At 29.0% G+C, this 19,887-nt stretch overlaps 2 protein-coding genes across 2 annotated transcripts; one reads left to right on the forward strand and one right to left on the reverse strand.

The window, feature by feature from the left end:
* Nucleotides 1-8,474: 8,474 nt before the first annotated feature.
* Nucleotides 8,475-13,077, forward strand: LOC101221466 (uncharacterized protein YKR070W). Its single transcript, XM_011657031.2, has 12 exons — nt 8,475-8,667; nt 8,904-9,016; nt 9,618-9,653; nt 9,755-9,828; nt 10,163-10,203; nt 10,581-10,652; nt 10,749-10,950; nt 11,533-11,634; nt 12,064-12,131; nt 12,411-12,615; nt 12,710-12,793; nt 12,898-13,077. The coding sequence occupies exons 1-12, from the start codon at nt 8,579-8,581 to the stop codon at nt 12,955-12,957; spliced, it is 1,146 nt and encodes a 381-aa protein (XP_011655333.1). The 5' UTR covers nt 8,475-8,578; the 3' UTR covers nt 12,958-13,077.
* A 5-nt stretch (nt 13,078-13,082) lies between these two features.
* Nucleotides 13,083-16,365, reverse strand: LOC101214564 (leucine aminopeptidase). The gene is made up of 4 exons (XM_011657030.2): nt 15,236-16,365; nt 14,457-14,690; nt 14,045-14,371; nt 13,083-13,616 (listed from the first exon to the last, which is right to left on the reverse strand). Exons 1-4 carry the CDS (start codon nt 16,217-16,219, stop codon nt 13,320-13,322), a joined length of 1,842 nt encoding a protein of 613 aa, XP_011655332.2. The 5' UTR covers nt 16,220-16,365; the 3' UTR covers nt 13,083-13,319.
* Between the last annotated feature and the right edge of the window lie 3,522 nt (nt 16,366-19,887).

A 19,887-nucleotide genomic window follows, 5' to 3' on the forward strand; every position in this document is an offset into this window, starting at 1 on the left:
CTTGGATTCCATTATTGTACATGTTTTTTTACTTTTATTTTTCTATCCATTCAAATGAAATATTTTTAAAATAGTAAAATATACTAAAATATTTATAATCTACAATATAATTGTGAATTTTATCTCAAATAAACACTAATAAATTTTTATTATTGTCCATTAAGATTTTACTATATTTTGTCAAAGACTTGGCCAAATTTATAACTTTTTAGAATTTTTCATAAAAGGTTGTGATATTATAAATAACCCATATAAATAAATCAAATTTTAGATATATTGAAATAAATTTAAATACATATAGTCTGTATTTAAATTTAAAGTTTAAATCTGTATCTATTTGAAATAGTCTGTATCTATTTGTGTCATAATAAATACATATAGTAGTCTAACGTGCTCTATCATAAATAAATTATAATATTTTATTATATTTATAAGTATTTTTTAAAGTTTTGTCACTTAAAATTTAAATCTTAAATCTGTTTTGTAAATAAATATGGAAATTAGTTGCAACATATTCAACAAAAATTTTCTCATATGCTTAAAGATGAGTAACAAAATATATTCAAAATAAAGAGTGTTCCTGTTCCATACCTTCACCAATTAGATACAATCATTTTTAGCATTTGACAGTAATAATACTAAAAAAATATATAATTTCAATAATTTGAAAATGTATAAACAAGTTTTGATTTTTTCGATTGAAAATGACGAAACTATTAAAAATAGTAAGGAAGTACACCAAAATTATTTTAAATTCTATTAATTATATTATCATCTAAACTTTTGCACGATAGGTTTTACACGAATTGAAGCTATAAGTTGAAAGTTAGAATGGAAACACATAACCAAACCATACTTTATTTAAAATAAAACAATAATTAATATTAAATATAAAAATCGATAATAGGAGATAACAATACTTCGTTCCGTAAATTGTAGCTGACTCACGTACCAGTCAGCAAAGCTGACCCACATACCAGTCAGCAAAGCTGACTTGGCATACCAGTTAGCAAAGCTGGAGCGCATCACCAAGTAATAAGAAAGACAAAAGAAAGACACAATCACAAGTGTGCATTATTAAATTCAATCTTAATTGTTTATTATCACGAAATTGAGATTTTTTTGTGTATAAAAGTATTCCAATTGGTTGTCCACATGCAAGGAGGAAATACAAGGAAATTAATACAAAATTTTCTTCTCCGTGTAATTTCAAATTTTCTCTCGGTGAAACTTCTTCCAAAATGAGTGCTGCCTGTTGTTCATGTTTCCGTACAATCTCTCGTACATACGATTTCAGTTCCCACGCCAGAGCTGCCCCATGCAGAACCTTCTCCTCCTCGACTCTCCGTCCTCATCGACCTCGCACCCGCCGCCGCCGCCGCTTCTTTATAATTTTCAAATTCTCCGGTTGATCATCATCTGCCGCCCCATGGCCACCTCATTAAAGTGGCTACTGACCATCCCTTATTTTTTTTTGTTATTATTATTATTTTGATCCACCGTGTTCCATTCTTTTTAGAAATTGGTTGAGATGCCATTTTGAGAATATAATATAGCAAATATAGCACAATTATTTAGAATTTTGTAAATATGACAAAATTTTTATTTTAAATTTGTTATTATTTCGAAACTACCTTTCAAAAATTTATTTCTCTTTCTCTTTTTAGTGTCCGGCCTGTTATTTATTTATTCTTCTATTTTTTAAGGTTCTAATTATTTATTTATTTTTATACCAGAAAAATTAGTTGTTCTTTCGGTCTTAATTTTGATTTTAGAATATCAATAGTACAATAATTGCAATATAAAATATATTGGTGTTGTTAATCAGAGTAATTTAACTTCATTTGTGTTTTTTTTTTTACTTTATTCGATATGTATTTTGAGTTGAATCTGATTTCAAATGATTTTGTTCTTTTTTCCATTGATTTTATTTTGGTTTTACTTTGTCTCAGTTTTAGATATCAATGTTGTGATATACTTATATTATATGTATTAGTTGTTTGATATACTACAACATGATTTTCATTTTTTTCAAATTTTATACAAGTTCATTATAGTATTATTAAATATACGAATGATATAACTCAATGTATCATTATCAAGTATATGAATCAAGTTTACAGGTGTATATTAAAAGTATATCAAGTGTATAAATAGAACTTAAAGTATATCAAGTGTATTTAATCAATATTTCAAATGAATCAAGTTTACATATGTATATCAAGTGTATAAATAGGATTTCATATCAAGTATATTTAATCATTTAAATGTGTAGGTGAATAATACTAATTGAGTGTATTTGCATAGTGCATCAGGTGTGTCAAATATATCATGTACATCAAACGTATCAAATTTGTTGAGTGTACCAATGAAGCATAACAAATTTATTAGTGGTGTATCAAGTGTATTAGTGCATAACAAGTTTAAACTTATAAGTGGAGTTTTTAAGTGTATCAAACTAATCAAGTATATCAAGGTCTAAGGGGTATCAAGTGTATCATGAAGAATCAAGTGTAACGATGAGTATTTATGTGTATCAAGATGTTTCAGGTGTGTATCAAAATGTATCAAGTGTATCAAATAGTATCAGGTGCATCAAATGTATTTATCAAATGTATCAAGTGCATCAAGTGTATCTATCAAATGTATCTATCAAGTGTATGTGTAAGAAGTATCAAGTGTATCAGAGAATATTAGGTGTATTATACGTGTATAATATAAGGTGTATCAAATGTATATCAGTAGTGAGGACATTTGTGACATTTTATCTATTGATGTGTGTTGGACTTTGTTTTTGTCATCTTCGTAAATAATAAAGTAAGCCCAGCTTATTTGATATGTAAGCTTTTTATTATTATTATTTAAGTCAATTTAATTACTGCTGCTTGAAATTTATTGTGTATTTTTTTTAAAATTAATAGTTCAGAAATTATTTAGTACTCATTTGGTAGCTTTAATTATTTGACACTCATTTGACATTTGTTTAATTACTATCTGAATTATTTTCATCATGCATTCATTAATTAACATATTGACATCCGCAACTCATTTGGTCTCTTATTAATTATTCATTTGAATTATTTGCAAATTAATTAGCATGTCATCCTACTTTGACATCCATTTGCATCTTGTATTAATATTTATTCATTTGTCTGTGTTAATTATTCATTTGAATTATTTACCTCGTGCATTCATTAGTAATTATTCAGAATCCATTTGACATGTGATTATTCATTCGAATGCACCTATTTGACCTGATTTTTCATTCGAATTATTCGCATCTTGCATTAATTAATAAACGACATCGTTAATAATTTGACACTCATACCCATTTGGCATTCGGTGTTAATTATCCATTTGATATGTTGTGTTAATAATTATTCATTTGACATCCATTTGGCCTGGCATCCTAGGTTAAATATCCCTTTGACATCCTGTGTTCATTATTCAATTGGCATAGGCATTAATTAATTAGCCTGACATTTTACGTTAAGTAATTATAATTATTTGATCTGACATCATGCGACTGTATTAATTAATTAATTATTTTACATTATTTTTTGCGTTAATTAATTATTTTGCATTATGATCCTGCTTGTATTATGTATGCATTTATTTTATATCTTTGTATTATTTTATCTTATTATATTACCTTATTTATTTCACAAGTATTTCTCAAATTTTACATTTTTTGTTATTATTATTATTATTATTTTAATTTAAATATAAAAATCTAAATCGGAGAAAATATATTATTTTTTTTATGGATTTTATAATTTAAATTTCATGAATACATGAAATTTATTTAATAGATTGTCTTTAAAATTATAAACATATTTCATATTTTAAATGAGACTGAATAGTGTTTTCTATGAATTTATTAATTCTTAATACATGAAATTTCTTATTTTATACCTATGATGAAGATTAAAATATAAAAGTCTGGTATTAATTCTTAATACTGAGTAGGGTTTATTTTCTAAGCACAATTGACTCCCGAACTTAAATCTAATGATAAGTTTTTTTTTTTTTTTTTGTGGCCAATTACACCTTAATATGGTTGTGGTTGGTGGCGACTTTAAAATGATTTATTTATTAAAATTAAATAAACGAGAATGTGAACTGTCTCTCTCATACTGATAACATTGCGACACTAATAAAAAAAAGGCAAAATGTCAAGGAAGGAGAGAAATTTCAACTATGCCTTCCACGTAGGGTGATCATACATGTCAAGATGACGCCACGTCATCACCTAATTCCACAAGCTTCAATTTGTTAGTATTTGATTGGAGGGAATATTCCCTCAACCAAGAGATTTGTATATTTGTATAGACAATATCAATTGTATGTAATTATTTTTACATTCTATTGAAATATACAAAATCACAAATTCAAGCAATTTTTACCTCTAAACCACTCGTCTCAATGAAAGTCATACGTAAATATTAGTTATTGGAATTAAGTATACTATTGTAAATGGAATCTCAAAAGATATTTTTTAAAAAAAAATAATAAAAAAATAATTGTAAAAAAACACTAAAAGATAGAAATAAAAAACCATTGTATGCACAATTTTGTTGGAAAGAAAATGTAAATATTTTGTTCTTCACCATTTTTTACAATCCCTCCCTTCTAATTAAACCCATACAATGTAGATAAAATTTGTTAATATTAAAAAAGAATAATATGTATATATAATAATATGTATATACATCACATTTATTTATATAATGTTGTAATTTCGTGTTTCCCAATTTCCAATGCCATTCATCCTTTTAATATTACCAACTTTTCAAACTTAACGATAATGAGTGTTTCCGTGCATTTTCAAATAGAAATGTGTTTATAATAATGAAAAGGATAAAATTGGCATAAAAATTTTCTCCAACACACCTTTTATATATTATAGATATAGAGATAAATATTCGTATCACTCAACGAATCGGGGCAATTGCAAAAATAGCAAAACAAGTTATAATAACTAAGTTTATAATGCATCTACTTTATTATTTGTAAAAATGACAAAAATAATGCTTAGCTCACAGATAAAGAGGTAAAATGTCACAAATGTCTTTGTTACTGATATACACTTGATACACCTTATACACATTTGATACACCTAGTACCTCTTGGTACACCTGATACATTTGATAGGTACACTTGATGTATCTGATACACTCGATATTTTGATACACATCTTAAATATCTTGATACACATAATACTCCTTGTTACACTTGACACCCCTTAGGCCTTGATACACTTAAAGACTTCAGTTATAAGTTTGATACACAAGTAATAAACTTGTTATGCTTCATTAGCACACTCAGCAAATTTGATATTTTTGATGTACATGATATGTTTGATACACCAAATGTACTGCATATATATTTAGTACTTTTTTACTTATGCATTTGATTGATTAAATATACTTGTAAACTTGATCCATATATACTTGATAATGATTTACTTTACTGATATGTTTTAACAATATATTGTTGATATATTTAAGTTTTATCATTCATATAATTAATAATATTGTAATGAACCGCATAAAATTTGAAAAAATGAAAATCACGTAGTAAGTATATCAACCAATTAATACATATAATATAAGTATATCACAACATTGATATATAAAATCGAGACAAAGTAAAACCAAAATAAAATCAATGTAAAAAAATAACACAAAATTATTTGAAATTAAATTCAACTCAAAATACACATCAGAGAAAGTAAAAACAAAGAAAGTCACAAATGAAGTTAAATTACTCTGATCAACCACCGTTATATTTTATATTGCAATTATTGTATTACTAATATTATAAAATCAAGATTAAGACAGAAATAACAAATATTTTTTCTCGTTTAAAAATAAATAAATAAATAAGACCTTAAAAAGTATGAGAATAAATAAATAATTAGTAGGATACCGGAAAAAGAAGAGAAATAAATTATTGAATGATAGTTTAGAAATAATAAATAATGTTTTATAAGTGATTGCAAAATTATAAAACAATGGGCTAAATTTGCTATATCATATTCTAAAAATGCTACTCTCTCTTAATTTTTCAAACAAATTTAGTTTTTTTTTTTTTTAACGTTTTGTTTGAATTTAGTTAATATAGTTTGAATTTTGTAATTTTAATTTATTTGTTTATAATAAATCTTCAATATAGTTTTTAAAGCCTTAATTATTGCTTAAATTAGGTTAACTAATAATAATAATAATTTTCATGCAATGAAATATAAATATAAAATACGTTTTCAAAATTTACATTAAAAATATGAATAAATTAAGACTTTTCAGGGTTTTATGTTGGGTTTATTATTGTATGTGAACGTGAAAGTTTGAATATAAATCTAACTTTGTTTTAGAGAATATATATCAAAATTTATTAGTTTAAATCTCATTCAGCCTTTCAACAAAATGTAGAATCAAAGATTATATTTTCTAATCTCTTGGTTTAATCAAATATTAGAATCAAAAGACTATATGTTTTGTGTGATGGGATTGATTATATATGCAAATTTATTAATCTAATTAAAACTTATTAAATTTAGTCCAAAGAGTTTACATTAATTGTTTTATTTAGAAAATTTTAATGTGATATATATATATATATATGTATATCTCCATAGCATGTATGTTTGTGTATATATATAAAGAATTTTAAAAAAAATTCTTACACGACGAGTAAGTAAATTTACTTTATAATAATTGTGCAGCATGTCAAGCAGAAATCGAGTGAAGAGCGTCACATCTTGTATTCAATTATAAACCTTAATCAATCAAATACAAAATGGTGTATTTTTTTTTTGAAAATCAAATATGAATACAATACAAATTACTAAAAGAATAAAAGATAAATATCGACCTTCAATGTTTCATTTGCTACATCAATGCATAAATGATATTATAGACATACGTACGCATGACGTTGGTAGGTAAGAATTTTAGTTCGACTAACCTAAACATTGGATCCATTTGCTTTCATATTAATTAATATTTATATAAGTATATTTTTGTTATCAATATTATCATCACAACAACACTGAAAGTTATATATGTACTGTGGATTTGAGCGGCCAACGACTTCAATCACGTTGTTTCCTTTAGACAAATTTACTCACTCTAGTGTTTGAGTTTTGAAAATAATTGTCTCCCATGGTAATAGATATCTATGTTAGTTTTGGTGTTTTAGTGTAACCAAATTTTATTAAACATCTTATTGATCTCTACGTTACAATAATAGATATCTAATTACAAACTTAATAAGATCGTGAGCATTAAAATTTTAAATTTGTAAGTTAATTCCTAAAATACTTTACGAAAAAAAGGTCAAGAAAACATAAGAATATTCAAATACTTTTTTCATCTTTCTATATTTAATAATTAAGAGAGCAAATAACAAAAATTTTCATAACTCACTACCAAAATAGATGTAGAAAACTATCTATCAAATACAAAATTTTGAACTTTCTTCAAGATTATATATCGCATCAACACTGCATAACAACTAAGTAATTCTATTTTCAAGACAATCAATTCCTAAATATCATGAAAGATACAAATTTTGTGATTCAAACACTCAAAAAATTTTGAATTGAACGTTTTCATTTGTTCTTTGTACCCAAATTTCAAGTTTAAAATCGATGTTAAACTCAATTCATTCTTCTAACATTAAAATATATTTGGTAATGTATTGTAAATTAGGGTAATTATTTTGAATGTTACGATATTTAAAAATATTTATAAATTCAGTAAACTCTTTTCTATTATCTATTAATAATAGACATCAATCCACGTATCATGTTTATATAGAATATCATTTTACTATATTTATAAATATTTTACTTTATTTTTCTATATTTTGAAAACCATTTTAATTTTTGTTTGGACAATTCACCTAATTTTAAATCTTAATTTAAAGGAAGAGAAAGGGACCATTTGTAAGCTCTATTAAAATGGAAAGATAAAGATGGAAATTGAACCTTTGAATATTTAGACAATGAAACAAATGATATTTTAACTTAAGTGATAACAAATGCATCTAAAACAACAGTTTAAATTAAAATAATTATTTTCGTACATTTGAGATGTCTTATTTATTATTATTTTTTTCTTCTTCTCACTATTTAAGTAAAAAAAGATAGCAAATTTGATAAAATATATATAACATATAACAAAACTGTTCAGATTCTATCAATAATAAATATTGATATGTTTCGTCAAATAGAAGTCGTGATATACTTTGTAAATATTTTAATTTATTTTGCTGCTGTGATTAAAAAATATTAAAATATTTTTAAAAGGAAATAAAATTGCGGTATGAGTTTATAGTTGGACAAATTGGGATGAAATGACAACGGATGCAGCTAAGTGTGTTTTTGAAAATCAAAATACAAAATTTGAATAATAGTTAGTTTTCAAATTTGTATATATTTGAAAATTGTGAGTGGTAGGTAATTGGGAGGAGTGGGATTTTGTGTGGCGCGTAAGCCATAGAATTTTGGAGTGGGGGAGGGGCAGAGATAGGGAGGAGGAGGGGGTGTTTTGTTGATTGTTTGAAATATTGAATGGAAATGCAATTCCAATTTGGTTCCTTTCAATCTCACCTGCTTTCTACTACTAATTCTCGGATTCAATGTCGACTTCTTCAACCACGGTTCGTTTCCTCTATCTCAATTATCCGTACTCATAATTTCTTCATTAATTTATAGGTTTTCCACAGAAGATTGATGATATGCAGTAGTTTGAGAGATTACGATTTATCCAATTTGGGAATTATTTTAATCCATCTATTTTGAAAATGAGCATTTGTTAAGCTTTTCTTCTTTCTTTCTTTGATTATGAGGTTATATATATGAATTTTAGCATTTATTTGTTCTTGGTGTTTTCCAGTCCTTCTTTTGGGATTGCATTTGACATTGATGGTGTTCTTCTACGGGGGCAACATCCTATTGGAGGCTCTGCTAAAGCTTTGAGGAGATTGTATGTGGATTCTACGTTTTCTGGTAACCAAAATTTAATTTTCAATTTTCACAAACGACCTAACAAATTCAATTCATCCAGCGAGCCACTTCCCTTTTCTTCGTTTCATTTCTGTTCTAGACAACAATGGCCACTCTTTCACCTTTTAGTACTTAAATCACACCTCAAAATATTTTTGGTTCGAATAAGTATTTAGGGAACAATGTCCAAACTAACTTCTATTAAATGTTTCACATTATCAAAATAGTAGTTCAACGTCTTTCCAGAAAGGGTGCTATTATAATAACACGAAACCTTTAATAGATTAGTTTGGACAATTTTCCGAATTTAAGTCCTCTAACTTTTGTTTTAAAAATGTCCAAACCAAAGGATACGACTAAATTGTTACTCAACCTAGTTTTAAAAATTAAAATTGTTAAATTTTTTAAAGTAGGAAGACTTAATTGTTACCGAATTTAAATTGTTTTATTAAAGTTGAGTGATAAAATTTTGGAATGGCTAAACTCTGGTGGAACAGCAAGATTTTCCATCTACTTGATTAATCTATTGCTTTGCTTGTTTTATGGGCATGGTTCTCTAAATTTTCTCTGTATCTTAATACAATTTGATGTCACTATTCTTTAGGTACTTTAAAAGTCCCTTTTCTTTTCTTGACCAACGGTGAGTTTCCCTTTTCCTTTCTTCATTGTATTCAATATTAAATTGTCCTTTCTTCGTTATATTCAATATTGTCTCATAATGTTCATATTATTCATCTATAGGTGGTGGCACTCCAGAATCAAGACGTGCCATTGAATTGAGTGAACTTTTAGGAGTGAATGTGTTACCTTCTCAGGTTGTTATTCTTTTACATTATTATCCTACTTTGCGAGATGTTTGATCCGGGGATTTGCTAATTTTGTTAGGTTTTCCTTGATATATAATATCAAATTTAACTTCAATTATGAGGTTAAACTTTTATATCAATCGGTGATTTAACGTGTTATCAAAATAAGTAGTCAAGGAGGTTATGTTCAAACCTCAATATTGATTTCTAGTGGTAGTATCTTCTACATACTTCTAACCACAAGTGGAGAGTATAAGATGATACAATATTAATTTTATCTTAATCCATCAACGTAGGTAATTTAACATATCGTACCTCTCATTTTTCAACATCTTTGATGCAGGTTGTACAGGGCCACTCAAGTTTTAAAAGTTTGTTGAATAGGTAGGTACCTTCGTAGAAATTTGGAGTGTACTTTGCCCTCTCAATATTGATGAACATCAAAAGGAAACAATGAGAGCATCAACTTGTTAAAGAGACCATAATAAAACTAGATTTGGTGGTTCCATTTGAAATTAATTCAAATAGCAAAACAAAATTTTACTTTCCATCGGTGACGTGATAGATTCAGATATACATCTATCAAATAAAAGCATTCTTCAAGAAAATTCTAGGAAATTTTTATTTAGTTTCCTATCCTCTACCCATCCTTTATCGAAGTGATATAAGCTTCTATATTCCCCACTAGAACGGAAGTGAAAGACCAATTGAAGGGGGTTTTTGGATTGTAGCATGCTTCTTACTTTACCCTTTTACCTCAGTTTTGAGAATGAACTTATTATTGCAACTGGAAAAGGGCAGCCAGATCTTGTTATGTCTGAGTATGGTTTCAAGTAAGCTCTTACCTATATTTCTTTGTTCAACTTTTGTCCAATGCCTTTCAAAAGTTTGTTGAATTTCATATGATGATTTTTACTATACATTTACAGAAAAGTTTTCTCCATTGGTGAGTATGCTTCATTCTTTGAGAATATTGATCCTGTATCCCATTACAAGAGCTGGACATCCAAGCAAGCTTTTAATTCGAACTGCAACCCCCACGAGTTGATGAGAAGGCAAAGTGTTTTATCTGAAAGAGTGAAGGCGGCTTTTGTTGTCAGTGATCCTGTTGATTGGGGTAGAGATATTCAAGTACTCATTCTCTCCCTTTCATTTTTTGAGTTATCGAGTTGTTGTATTGGGGTAGGGAGAACATTTTGGTCTCTCTTTCATACCAAGTTTTTTCATTTATATTTCCTGTTCTTTAAATTCTCCAATTTTAGTTTTCATACTCCCAATAAAAATAAGTTTAGTCCCTCAAAATTACTCTATTGAAATTTGATTAGACAATCATTTTCATGTATGGAAAATAAAATAGTGTGAACATGTTGAAAATTCACAGAAAAATATTATAGATAACAAAAATAAATAAAAATAAACAATAAACTGATATTGAGTGAGTACAAAAACTAAAATTAATTCAATTTAGAGACAAAAATTAAGCAAACTAACTAATTATGGAGACAAAAATGACTTTTTAAAAAAAATCTAGAATAATTTGTTTTTAACTTCCATAATAGTTGAAATTGGGAGATGTTGTATTATCAAAGTCAATTTGTTTCTTTGTAAACTTGATGCTGAGGTTTCCTTTTCCCTTTTTGCATTCAGCCCTTGTTGTTGATAATTAATAGCCATTCTTGCAAAAAGCTTTGAACTCATTGATGAGTAAATTAGGTTCTTTGTGATGTTTTAAGATCTGGAGGGCTTCCAGGATACCAGAATGGGAATCTCAATCAAGTGCCTTTATATTTTGCTGCTGATGATCTTGAATATCAGGTTAGATCCAATGGTTTTCTTTTTCTAGCAATGAATTGCTTATTTAAATAATGCCTCATTAGTTTTGTAAGGATACGTTTAGGTTACACCTACAATTTTTATCAAAGATAACTTTACCATTGGAAACTTTTAGCTAATTGAGTTATACTTAAATTGCCAAAGTCAAAATTGTTCGGGAGTATTTGGAACGAGTGAAGCTGTAAACTCTAAAGAGTTGCTAAAGAATAAATTGATGTATTTTAGTCGCCAACCAATAGGGAAGTTACACCTTCACACTTCCTAACTTCTTTCTTCTGACATCCCTTAATAGTATCCTACAATTGTTCCACGTTTATCCTAGAATCTTACTTGCATCTCCCATTGTTCCCTTTCTCTCCAATGATTTCCTGCCAGTAAAACTGAGAATGTGACTGTTGGATTTTCGCGTAGGGTGCATTTCCTTTGAAGCGGCTTGGGATAGGCGCCTTTAAAATTGCACTAGAAAGTATATTTAATAGGTAAATTTCTTCTCCTTTTCTTGTGTCAATATTTTTTTTCCATTTGCCGCGTAAAAACTTAGGTAACAAGATGCCAACAATTTGGCCCATTTTGTCTTTTAGTTCCTTCTTATGTGCTCTGTATTCTCTCTCTTTCATTCACTCACAATCTGTTCTATATTTACATTTCCTGGTTTCTCAACAGCCATTAGCACAAGATTTCATTGAGAAGCTAATCGTTTGTGTTAGAATTATTACTATTTCAAGCATTCATTAAAACAGTTTGATCTTGATTCACAGAATTCACCATATACCTCTTGAATACGTATGCTACGGGAAACCAAATCCTCTTGTATTTAAGAATGTAGAGGCTGTATTCAAACAGATTCTCTTATCTCATTGTGATGATCATTTTGTGAACAAAGGAGATATTGAAGTAAATGGTTTTAAAAAACTTTATATGATTGGTGACAACCCGGTGGTGGACATCAAAGGTGCCCGAGAGGTGCGTTTTTTTAAAGCTTGTAATTTTTCAACATTACAAATAGGTAAGCTATCATTTGTAAATTACTGTCCAAAATATCTATTCATGATTTCAGGCAGGAAGACCTTGGTTTTCTATTTTAACAAGGACAGGAGTTTTCAAGGACAAAGAAAATCACATCGAGTTTCCAGCTGATCTTGTAAGTAGAAAGTTGATGAGTGAAAATCATTAAAAAATAGTGAAATTAAGAACACCAATGTTTGATTCTCACTCACGCTTGAGTTTCTACCTCGGTTCTTGCAGGTCGTTAATACTGTTGAAGAAGCAGTGGACTATATATTTGCATCAGAACACATTTCTTAATGATTTTTGCCCTACCTAGTAATGATCTCACTTATCATTTTGATTCGTTCTGTTGACATATGCAGAGCATATGAAATGAATAATACACGCATAATTTCAATATTCAAATTCTTTAAGTCATCCAATTTTCTACCATTGATCTAACAAAGGTTAAGAAATTAATATTGATATGCAATCCTATAAGAAAAGGAAAAGCATTGGTGTTCAAATGCATATCATCCTATAAGAAAAGGAAAAGCATTAGAAACAGTGACTTGTGTTCCAAGCTATGGAAATAGTTTGGCCGCAAGTGCTTTAGACCACAGTGCTAGAGGGAGACTCTCCAAGCAATAGAGGTAGGTGGGAAAATAAGGTTCAAATACTTACAAGTTCTTGGAAAACATGGACTCGACGACCCTTTGGGCGATTGGATGATAACTCTCACGAGCTTCAGAATATATCCTATTTGCCAAAATCTTCTCTTCTTCCATCCCAGGGCCTTGTGTAAGAGCACCGTACAGTGGGCGAAGGTACTTCATTCTCCCAACTTCCTTCAAAGTTTTCTCAACCTCAGCATAGCAATCTCGGTACTTCGAAGAAATAGCTAGTTGAAGAAATGCAACTTTGATATCATAATTCTTTGATTCTGAGAATCTATACCGCATATCTAGTGCCTGAATCTACACATTCAGACAGAACGTACAACATAACTGATTAAGTAATCATGCACAGAGTACCATTCATACAATGTTGATGGAGATCAAGAATTCAAAAGACATCTATGGTTTCTAGAAAATATAGAAAAGACTCCTCATTCATAACTCAGAAACCTAAACTAAAAAAAGAGAAGACTGAAATAAGTAAATACAAAGCCAATCATCTTCAAATGGCTACCTTGATCACATACTATGAATCAAAATGCTTAAGATAAATGAATTTCATTCAAGGGCAAAATCAACAACTGAAATCAGAAAGTGGACAAACTCAAGTATAGCTGGGTAATAAGGTATCAGTATTGCTTTCTTAGAAGTCTTAAGTTCGAACTTTCACTAAAGAAAGGTCTGAAGATAGAGGTATAAAGAACATATTGATCCAAAAAAATCCGAACCTGTGAGACTTCAATGGATTTTGGCAGATTCTCCAAGTACAGCTCCCATTCCTGGCCTCCCCAATCAGCAGTTTCTTCTTCCTTGGGCATTTTACCAAGCTTAAAGTCATTGGCTAGCGATAGGATCTTCGTGTACAAATAAGAAACTGGTTCATGAGCATCTGGAGGAATACCAGTGCCTTCAATCCAGAGTTTCAAATCTATTTCTTCCTCTATTCCAGGGAGCTCACTTTGCAAGAAATCAAGAAAGGTCTCTGTATCTATTGTCTTAAAGCTATAGGTAAAAATATATTCCTTCAGAAATCTATCAAATTCGGGCCTTCCCACCTAAATAGTCATTGAAGAATGATCAGAACAAACAATAACATAAAAAAAAATTGATATAGTTTGAAGTAACAAGAATTTAACATACGTGGCGTTCAATACGCCATAGGAACTGAAAACCCTTCTCATAAGGTATTTGAGAATACACATCGTCTGGATCCACGCCTTCTTGCTTTGTCTTTAGCTTTGTGAATTCTAAATTATCCTTAAATTTTTCAACATCCTCTTTCCAACCCTTCCAACCAATTCCTATATTGAGAGCAGCTGCATCCTGCCCTTGCACAGCCTCAATGATTCTCCTTTCCGCATAAGTTGTAAAACCCTACAGCCATCGGTGACAAAATAGAATAGCATTAGAAGAAGTAAAAGAAATAAAGGCCCTTGAAAGAACAAAGAGGTCTCTTCTAGTCAAAACATCATGATTGAGTCGTCTTAACCTTATGGGGAGAGTTGTATTCTTTTACCATAATCATAAACAGCCAAAACTAGGATCTTCTAATCATTCCGACCATCACAAGAACAAATTTGAGTCTGCATTAACTATATTACCGTGAATCTTCATTGTTAAAAAATGCAAGACTGAAGAATTCCATTATCCAATTAATCCCGTTATCTAAACTTAAGAAGGCTTATTACACACCCCCACCTTCTCACACAAAAACACACTAGAAGAGAGTGTAAAAAACAATCAGATAGCTCAAACTTTTTTTAAAATGAAAACCAAGCTCTCCATAGGAAGACTGAAAGAATACAGAAGAGAAAAAACACTACAACAGCATGTACAAATAGACAAACCTACAAACAGAGTAACAAAAAGCTAGAGAATAAGGGATAAACAGTAGTTACAAAAATCATTAAGGACATTACCTCGTTCAACCAAAAATGTTCGTTGTTTTTGTTAGTGATCAGATTCCCAGTCCAGCTATGAGCAAGTTCATGAGCAACCACATGCGACCCTGTAGAATCCCCCTTTATCACCGTCGGTGTCAAGAACACCATCTTCGGATTTTCCATCCCACCATAAGGAAAGCTCGGAGGTAACACAAGCAGATCGAATCGCTCCCAACTGTAAGGTCCAAATAACTTCTCTCCTTGCTTTATCAAATCTTCTGTCCCTGCAAATTCTCTGGCTGCAGCATCGAGCACTGACGGCACCGATTCTGCATAAACCCTAGTCCTCGGCCCCACTTCCCTGAACGCAATCTCTCCGACAGCAAAAGCGAACAAATACGGAGCAATCGGATGCTCCATCGTAAATTCCTCCACCACCCTCCCTTCATCGGCCCACAGCAAATCAAACCCTCCAGCCAAGAACTTAGCCTCGCCAGCAACCGGTGGCCGTCGTTCCACATGGCGCGCAGCCATGACCGCAGATAATTCCTGAGGAATATTCAATCGCGCAGAGTAACGGATACGGAACGCTGGAGTGTCTTGGGAAGGGAAAATGGAACGAGCATGAATAGCCTGGCACTGTGTATAGACAAAGGGATGGGTTTTGTTGAAAGTCTGTGGAGGAGACAGCCATTGAAGAGCCGAAGATTCAAGGGTAGTAGTATAAGTGACAATTAAAGAGGATTGACCAGCGAGCGTAATGGAGAGAAGAGATCCCTTGATGGGATCAGAGGGAGAAAGGGAGAATGGAATGGGGTAATGGGATATGGGGTCAATAACGGAATGAATAATGAGAGAACGAGTATCGAGGGAGATTGAACCATAGTAGGAAGTTGAAATAGTGATTAGAGCAGATGCATGAATGAGAGTGGAAGGAAAATCGAAGAAGAGTGAGAGGGAATAGTGAAGGGCTTGAGGATGGGTTGAATCAGTGTAAGAATGTGGGTCTACAGGCGCCATTGATGAACACAAGAAGAACAAAAATGGGGTTTATGAATTCAGAAAGTGAAGTTGTTGCTGAGTTTTTGTCAACAACCCGTTCCAGATATTTCCCTCTAATCTACAACGAGGTTTGAAGGCACTTTAAACAAATAAGTATAGAAATACCAAAATTGCAAACTTCAAATGGCAAAAGGGACCGAAATGCCTCACTCCATTTATTTAATTATATTAAATCCAAATCTATCATATTTTCCCTAATTCATAGATTTTAAATAGATTACGAATACAAATATTTAAACAAAATACCTCAATTTACTGTTCAATTTTCACAGATCTACTCAATCATTATTTCTTTCCTTCATTAGATTTTCATAAATTAGTAGGCAATTATAACCCTATTATAATTATTAATTATATATAAATTTTGAATTTAAGTTAAAAGAATTATCTTTTTTTATATTATACTAAATTAATTATGTAAAGTATAACTTCTTTTTTTTCTTATAGTAATTAATGTATAAATTTAATAATGAAATTAATTAGAAATATTTGATTAATTCAATATAAAATCAAATCTTTTTTACGCGGGTGAGTTTTGTTCGTAAATCAATTTCTGTTGTTTATTCCATCAATTTTGTCGATATCAATAACGTTCTTTATTTTGGTTCTTAAGTTTTGTTCGAAATTTCGTTCTATAGACAACTTCAAGTTAGTTAGCTTTCTCAATTACTTTCGCTTTTTTTCAAATAACAATCAATTACTTTCGCTTTTCTTTTCTTCAAATTTCATACTTTATCTAGATGATCCTTACACATATATATCACATCATATATACAATTGGACATATATAATTATGTACGGTAAGAAGTTTGAATTTTTCCTTATTTTCACCCAACAGAATTTGTGTTTAAATTATATGTTTATATAATAAATATTACTAAAATAGTAGTAAAATAAATGAGCACATATACATAATTATCCCTTATAAATGTATTTTAATATATTCACAATCTATAATAGTTCTGTTATGTTCTTTAGTATATATATACATCATATTATATACAATAATACTTTATACATAATTCCGACAAAATTTGTGTTTAAATTAGTAAATATTACTAAAACAGAAGTAATCTACATATATTTCTTTTATAAATGTATTTTATTCATTTATAAATGTATTTTAATATATCCACAACTTATAGTAGTTATTATGTAATTTAGTATATATATACCTCATATTATATATACAACAATACTATATAGTGACATCTAGTAAATCAACACAGAATAAGTTTTTGTTACGTATTTAAATGACAATATAAGTTAAATATACTCAGTACACATTTTCGTTAAGTCCTAAAATGTATCACAATGCAAGGATTTTTTAAACTATGAATCTCAATAAACTGTAGAATGTATCACATTCAAAACTACATGTTCGTTTGTTTGACTATTTAATCGAATATCTAAAATATACCTAATATACATTAGTAACCTCCAAATTTCTACCCATATTCTTTAAAAAAAAATTATGTCTTACCGGTCGTCGAAAGTTTTCTTCTTCACCGCCGAAATCTCAATAAACCCTAGAATGTATCACATTCAAAACTACATTTTCCTTTGATTGCCTATTTAATAGAGAATATCTAAAATATACCTAATGTTTCATATATTTTGAATATATACAATACTAACCTCGAAATTCCTACCTAGAATCTATCAGAGAAGTACTTTTGTATTTTTCGACCGTCGAATGTCTTCTTCTTCACCTCTGAACTCTCTAAAAGTTTTATGTAAAAACTATAATCCATGTTGGAAGGAGCAGATGACCATTTTCGTAGAAGGAAAGCATTAAATAGTTTTCCACTTCTTTCCAAATTCGTATCCCACGATTTTTTTTTTAGATATTTGTTATAAATCAATTAAATAATAGAAATGTGTATTAAAGTAATTTAGATCATACATATGTGTAACATGGACACACATTTAAGACATTTATGAAAATTGTTAGAAATTAGGCTCTTCATGCAATATCATACACCAAGTTAGGCTCTATATGAGTTAAGAGACATTTACAAATATATTTACAAGATTTGGGTTTGTTATATCAAAATGATACCTAAATATATTTTTAATAACAATTTATATTTATATTTTAGATTAGATTCCTTAAATTTCAGCCTAACTTACGTTTATTAATATCTTTTATTCTTTTTATTTTAAAAAGAAAATTCTATTTCCGTGATAGTTATATATATATTTAGAAAGTAAATGAAAAATATATATGCATAATAGGTTCATTGTTTGAAAATGTGTACTTTTTATATTAGTTTGAAATATCATTATTCATATTATTTGCATTATAAAATTTAAAATGTGTGTTATTTATATCTACTTTTTAAAAAATAATTTGAAAAGGTGAATTTTTATATTATTTTGAAATATAAGTACTAGATTTTGTGATGAAATTGTTAATTCGGGAGAGTGTTCTCTAATATTATTGAATTTGCTTGGTTGTATGGAAAAAAATTGTGCTTATGTTCGTTAAAATGCAATGTATTTCATATATTTTCCAGCCTAAGTATATTGACTTTGCAATTATACTCTATCGTAGGTTATTTGTATTAAATTCAAGTATCATTCTTTTCAAATTAAATGCATTCATAATAAAAAAATTATGTCATATATTATCATTTAGGGTCAAGATGCATTATGTATAGTTTGTAACCGTAGTTGCCTTATAGAGAGAGTATTTGTCTTTTTTGTATTTTTGCATTCAATTGTTGTAAATCTAACCTATTAGTTATTTCGAACGAAAAGATTATACGTTGGTATCTAAGCAATGTGAAATTTAACACACTATTAAATACATCCTCATTATCTCGAATATGCTCTCTGATTACAGTGTAGTTCGTATAGTAATATTAATCCTGGCTCTGGCCCTCATTATAAGATAATTTGTAGATTCAAAGTATAGCCTATTTATCTCCCATTTGAGATTATGCAAACAACGTTCAACTTTAGTAAACCCTAACTAAATCTGGGATATTGCATGCAACAACTTCCCCTCAACAAATATATCTTCAAGATTAACAATTTCGGTAATTTATAATTAAATAATACACAATATATATTTTTAATAATAATTTGGAATTACACGGATGTATTTTAGATTAGATTTCAAAAATTGAGCGTACATTTAATATGTAGAATATGTTCATTAATATTATTTTTTTAAAAATTTTAGAATGTATATTTTGATGGTAGTTATATCTATTTTAAAACATTATATTAAAATGTATATGCATGCTTTACTCATTATTTTAAAATGTAGGTTATTTATATCTATCTTTAAAAAATATTCCAAAAATATTTAGTTTTTTATAATATTTTGAAATATCATTAATTTTGTTATTTGCTTTATTCTAAATGTTGTTTTTTAAAGGTGTTATCAAGCATCAATTTCGCTGAGCATTAGGAACTCAAACGAGCGAAAGAAGAATGGGAAAAACTAACTTTTTTTTTTTTATGTAGAGGATGAAACTGGAATCGTTTTGACGAAGAAACTCCTATGCAAGTAAAATTTGAATACTTCTCTGCCTTGCGTTGAATGTATGAAGAGTTTAAAGAGAACGAAGCTTGAAGTTTAAATTGTTTTGGGTTTGAAGAATATTTTTCGGTGA

Source organism: Cucumis sativus, chromosome 5 (genome assembly GCF_000004075.3).
Source record: "Cucumis sativus cultivar 9930 chromosome 5, Cucumber_9930_V3, whole genome shotgun sequence".
NCBI classification, from domain to species: domain Eukaryota; kingdom Viridiplantae; phylum Streptophyta; class Magnoliopsida; order Cucurbitales; family Cucurbitaceae; genus Cucumis; species Cucumis sativus.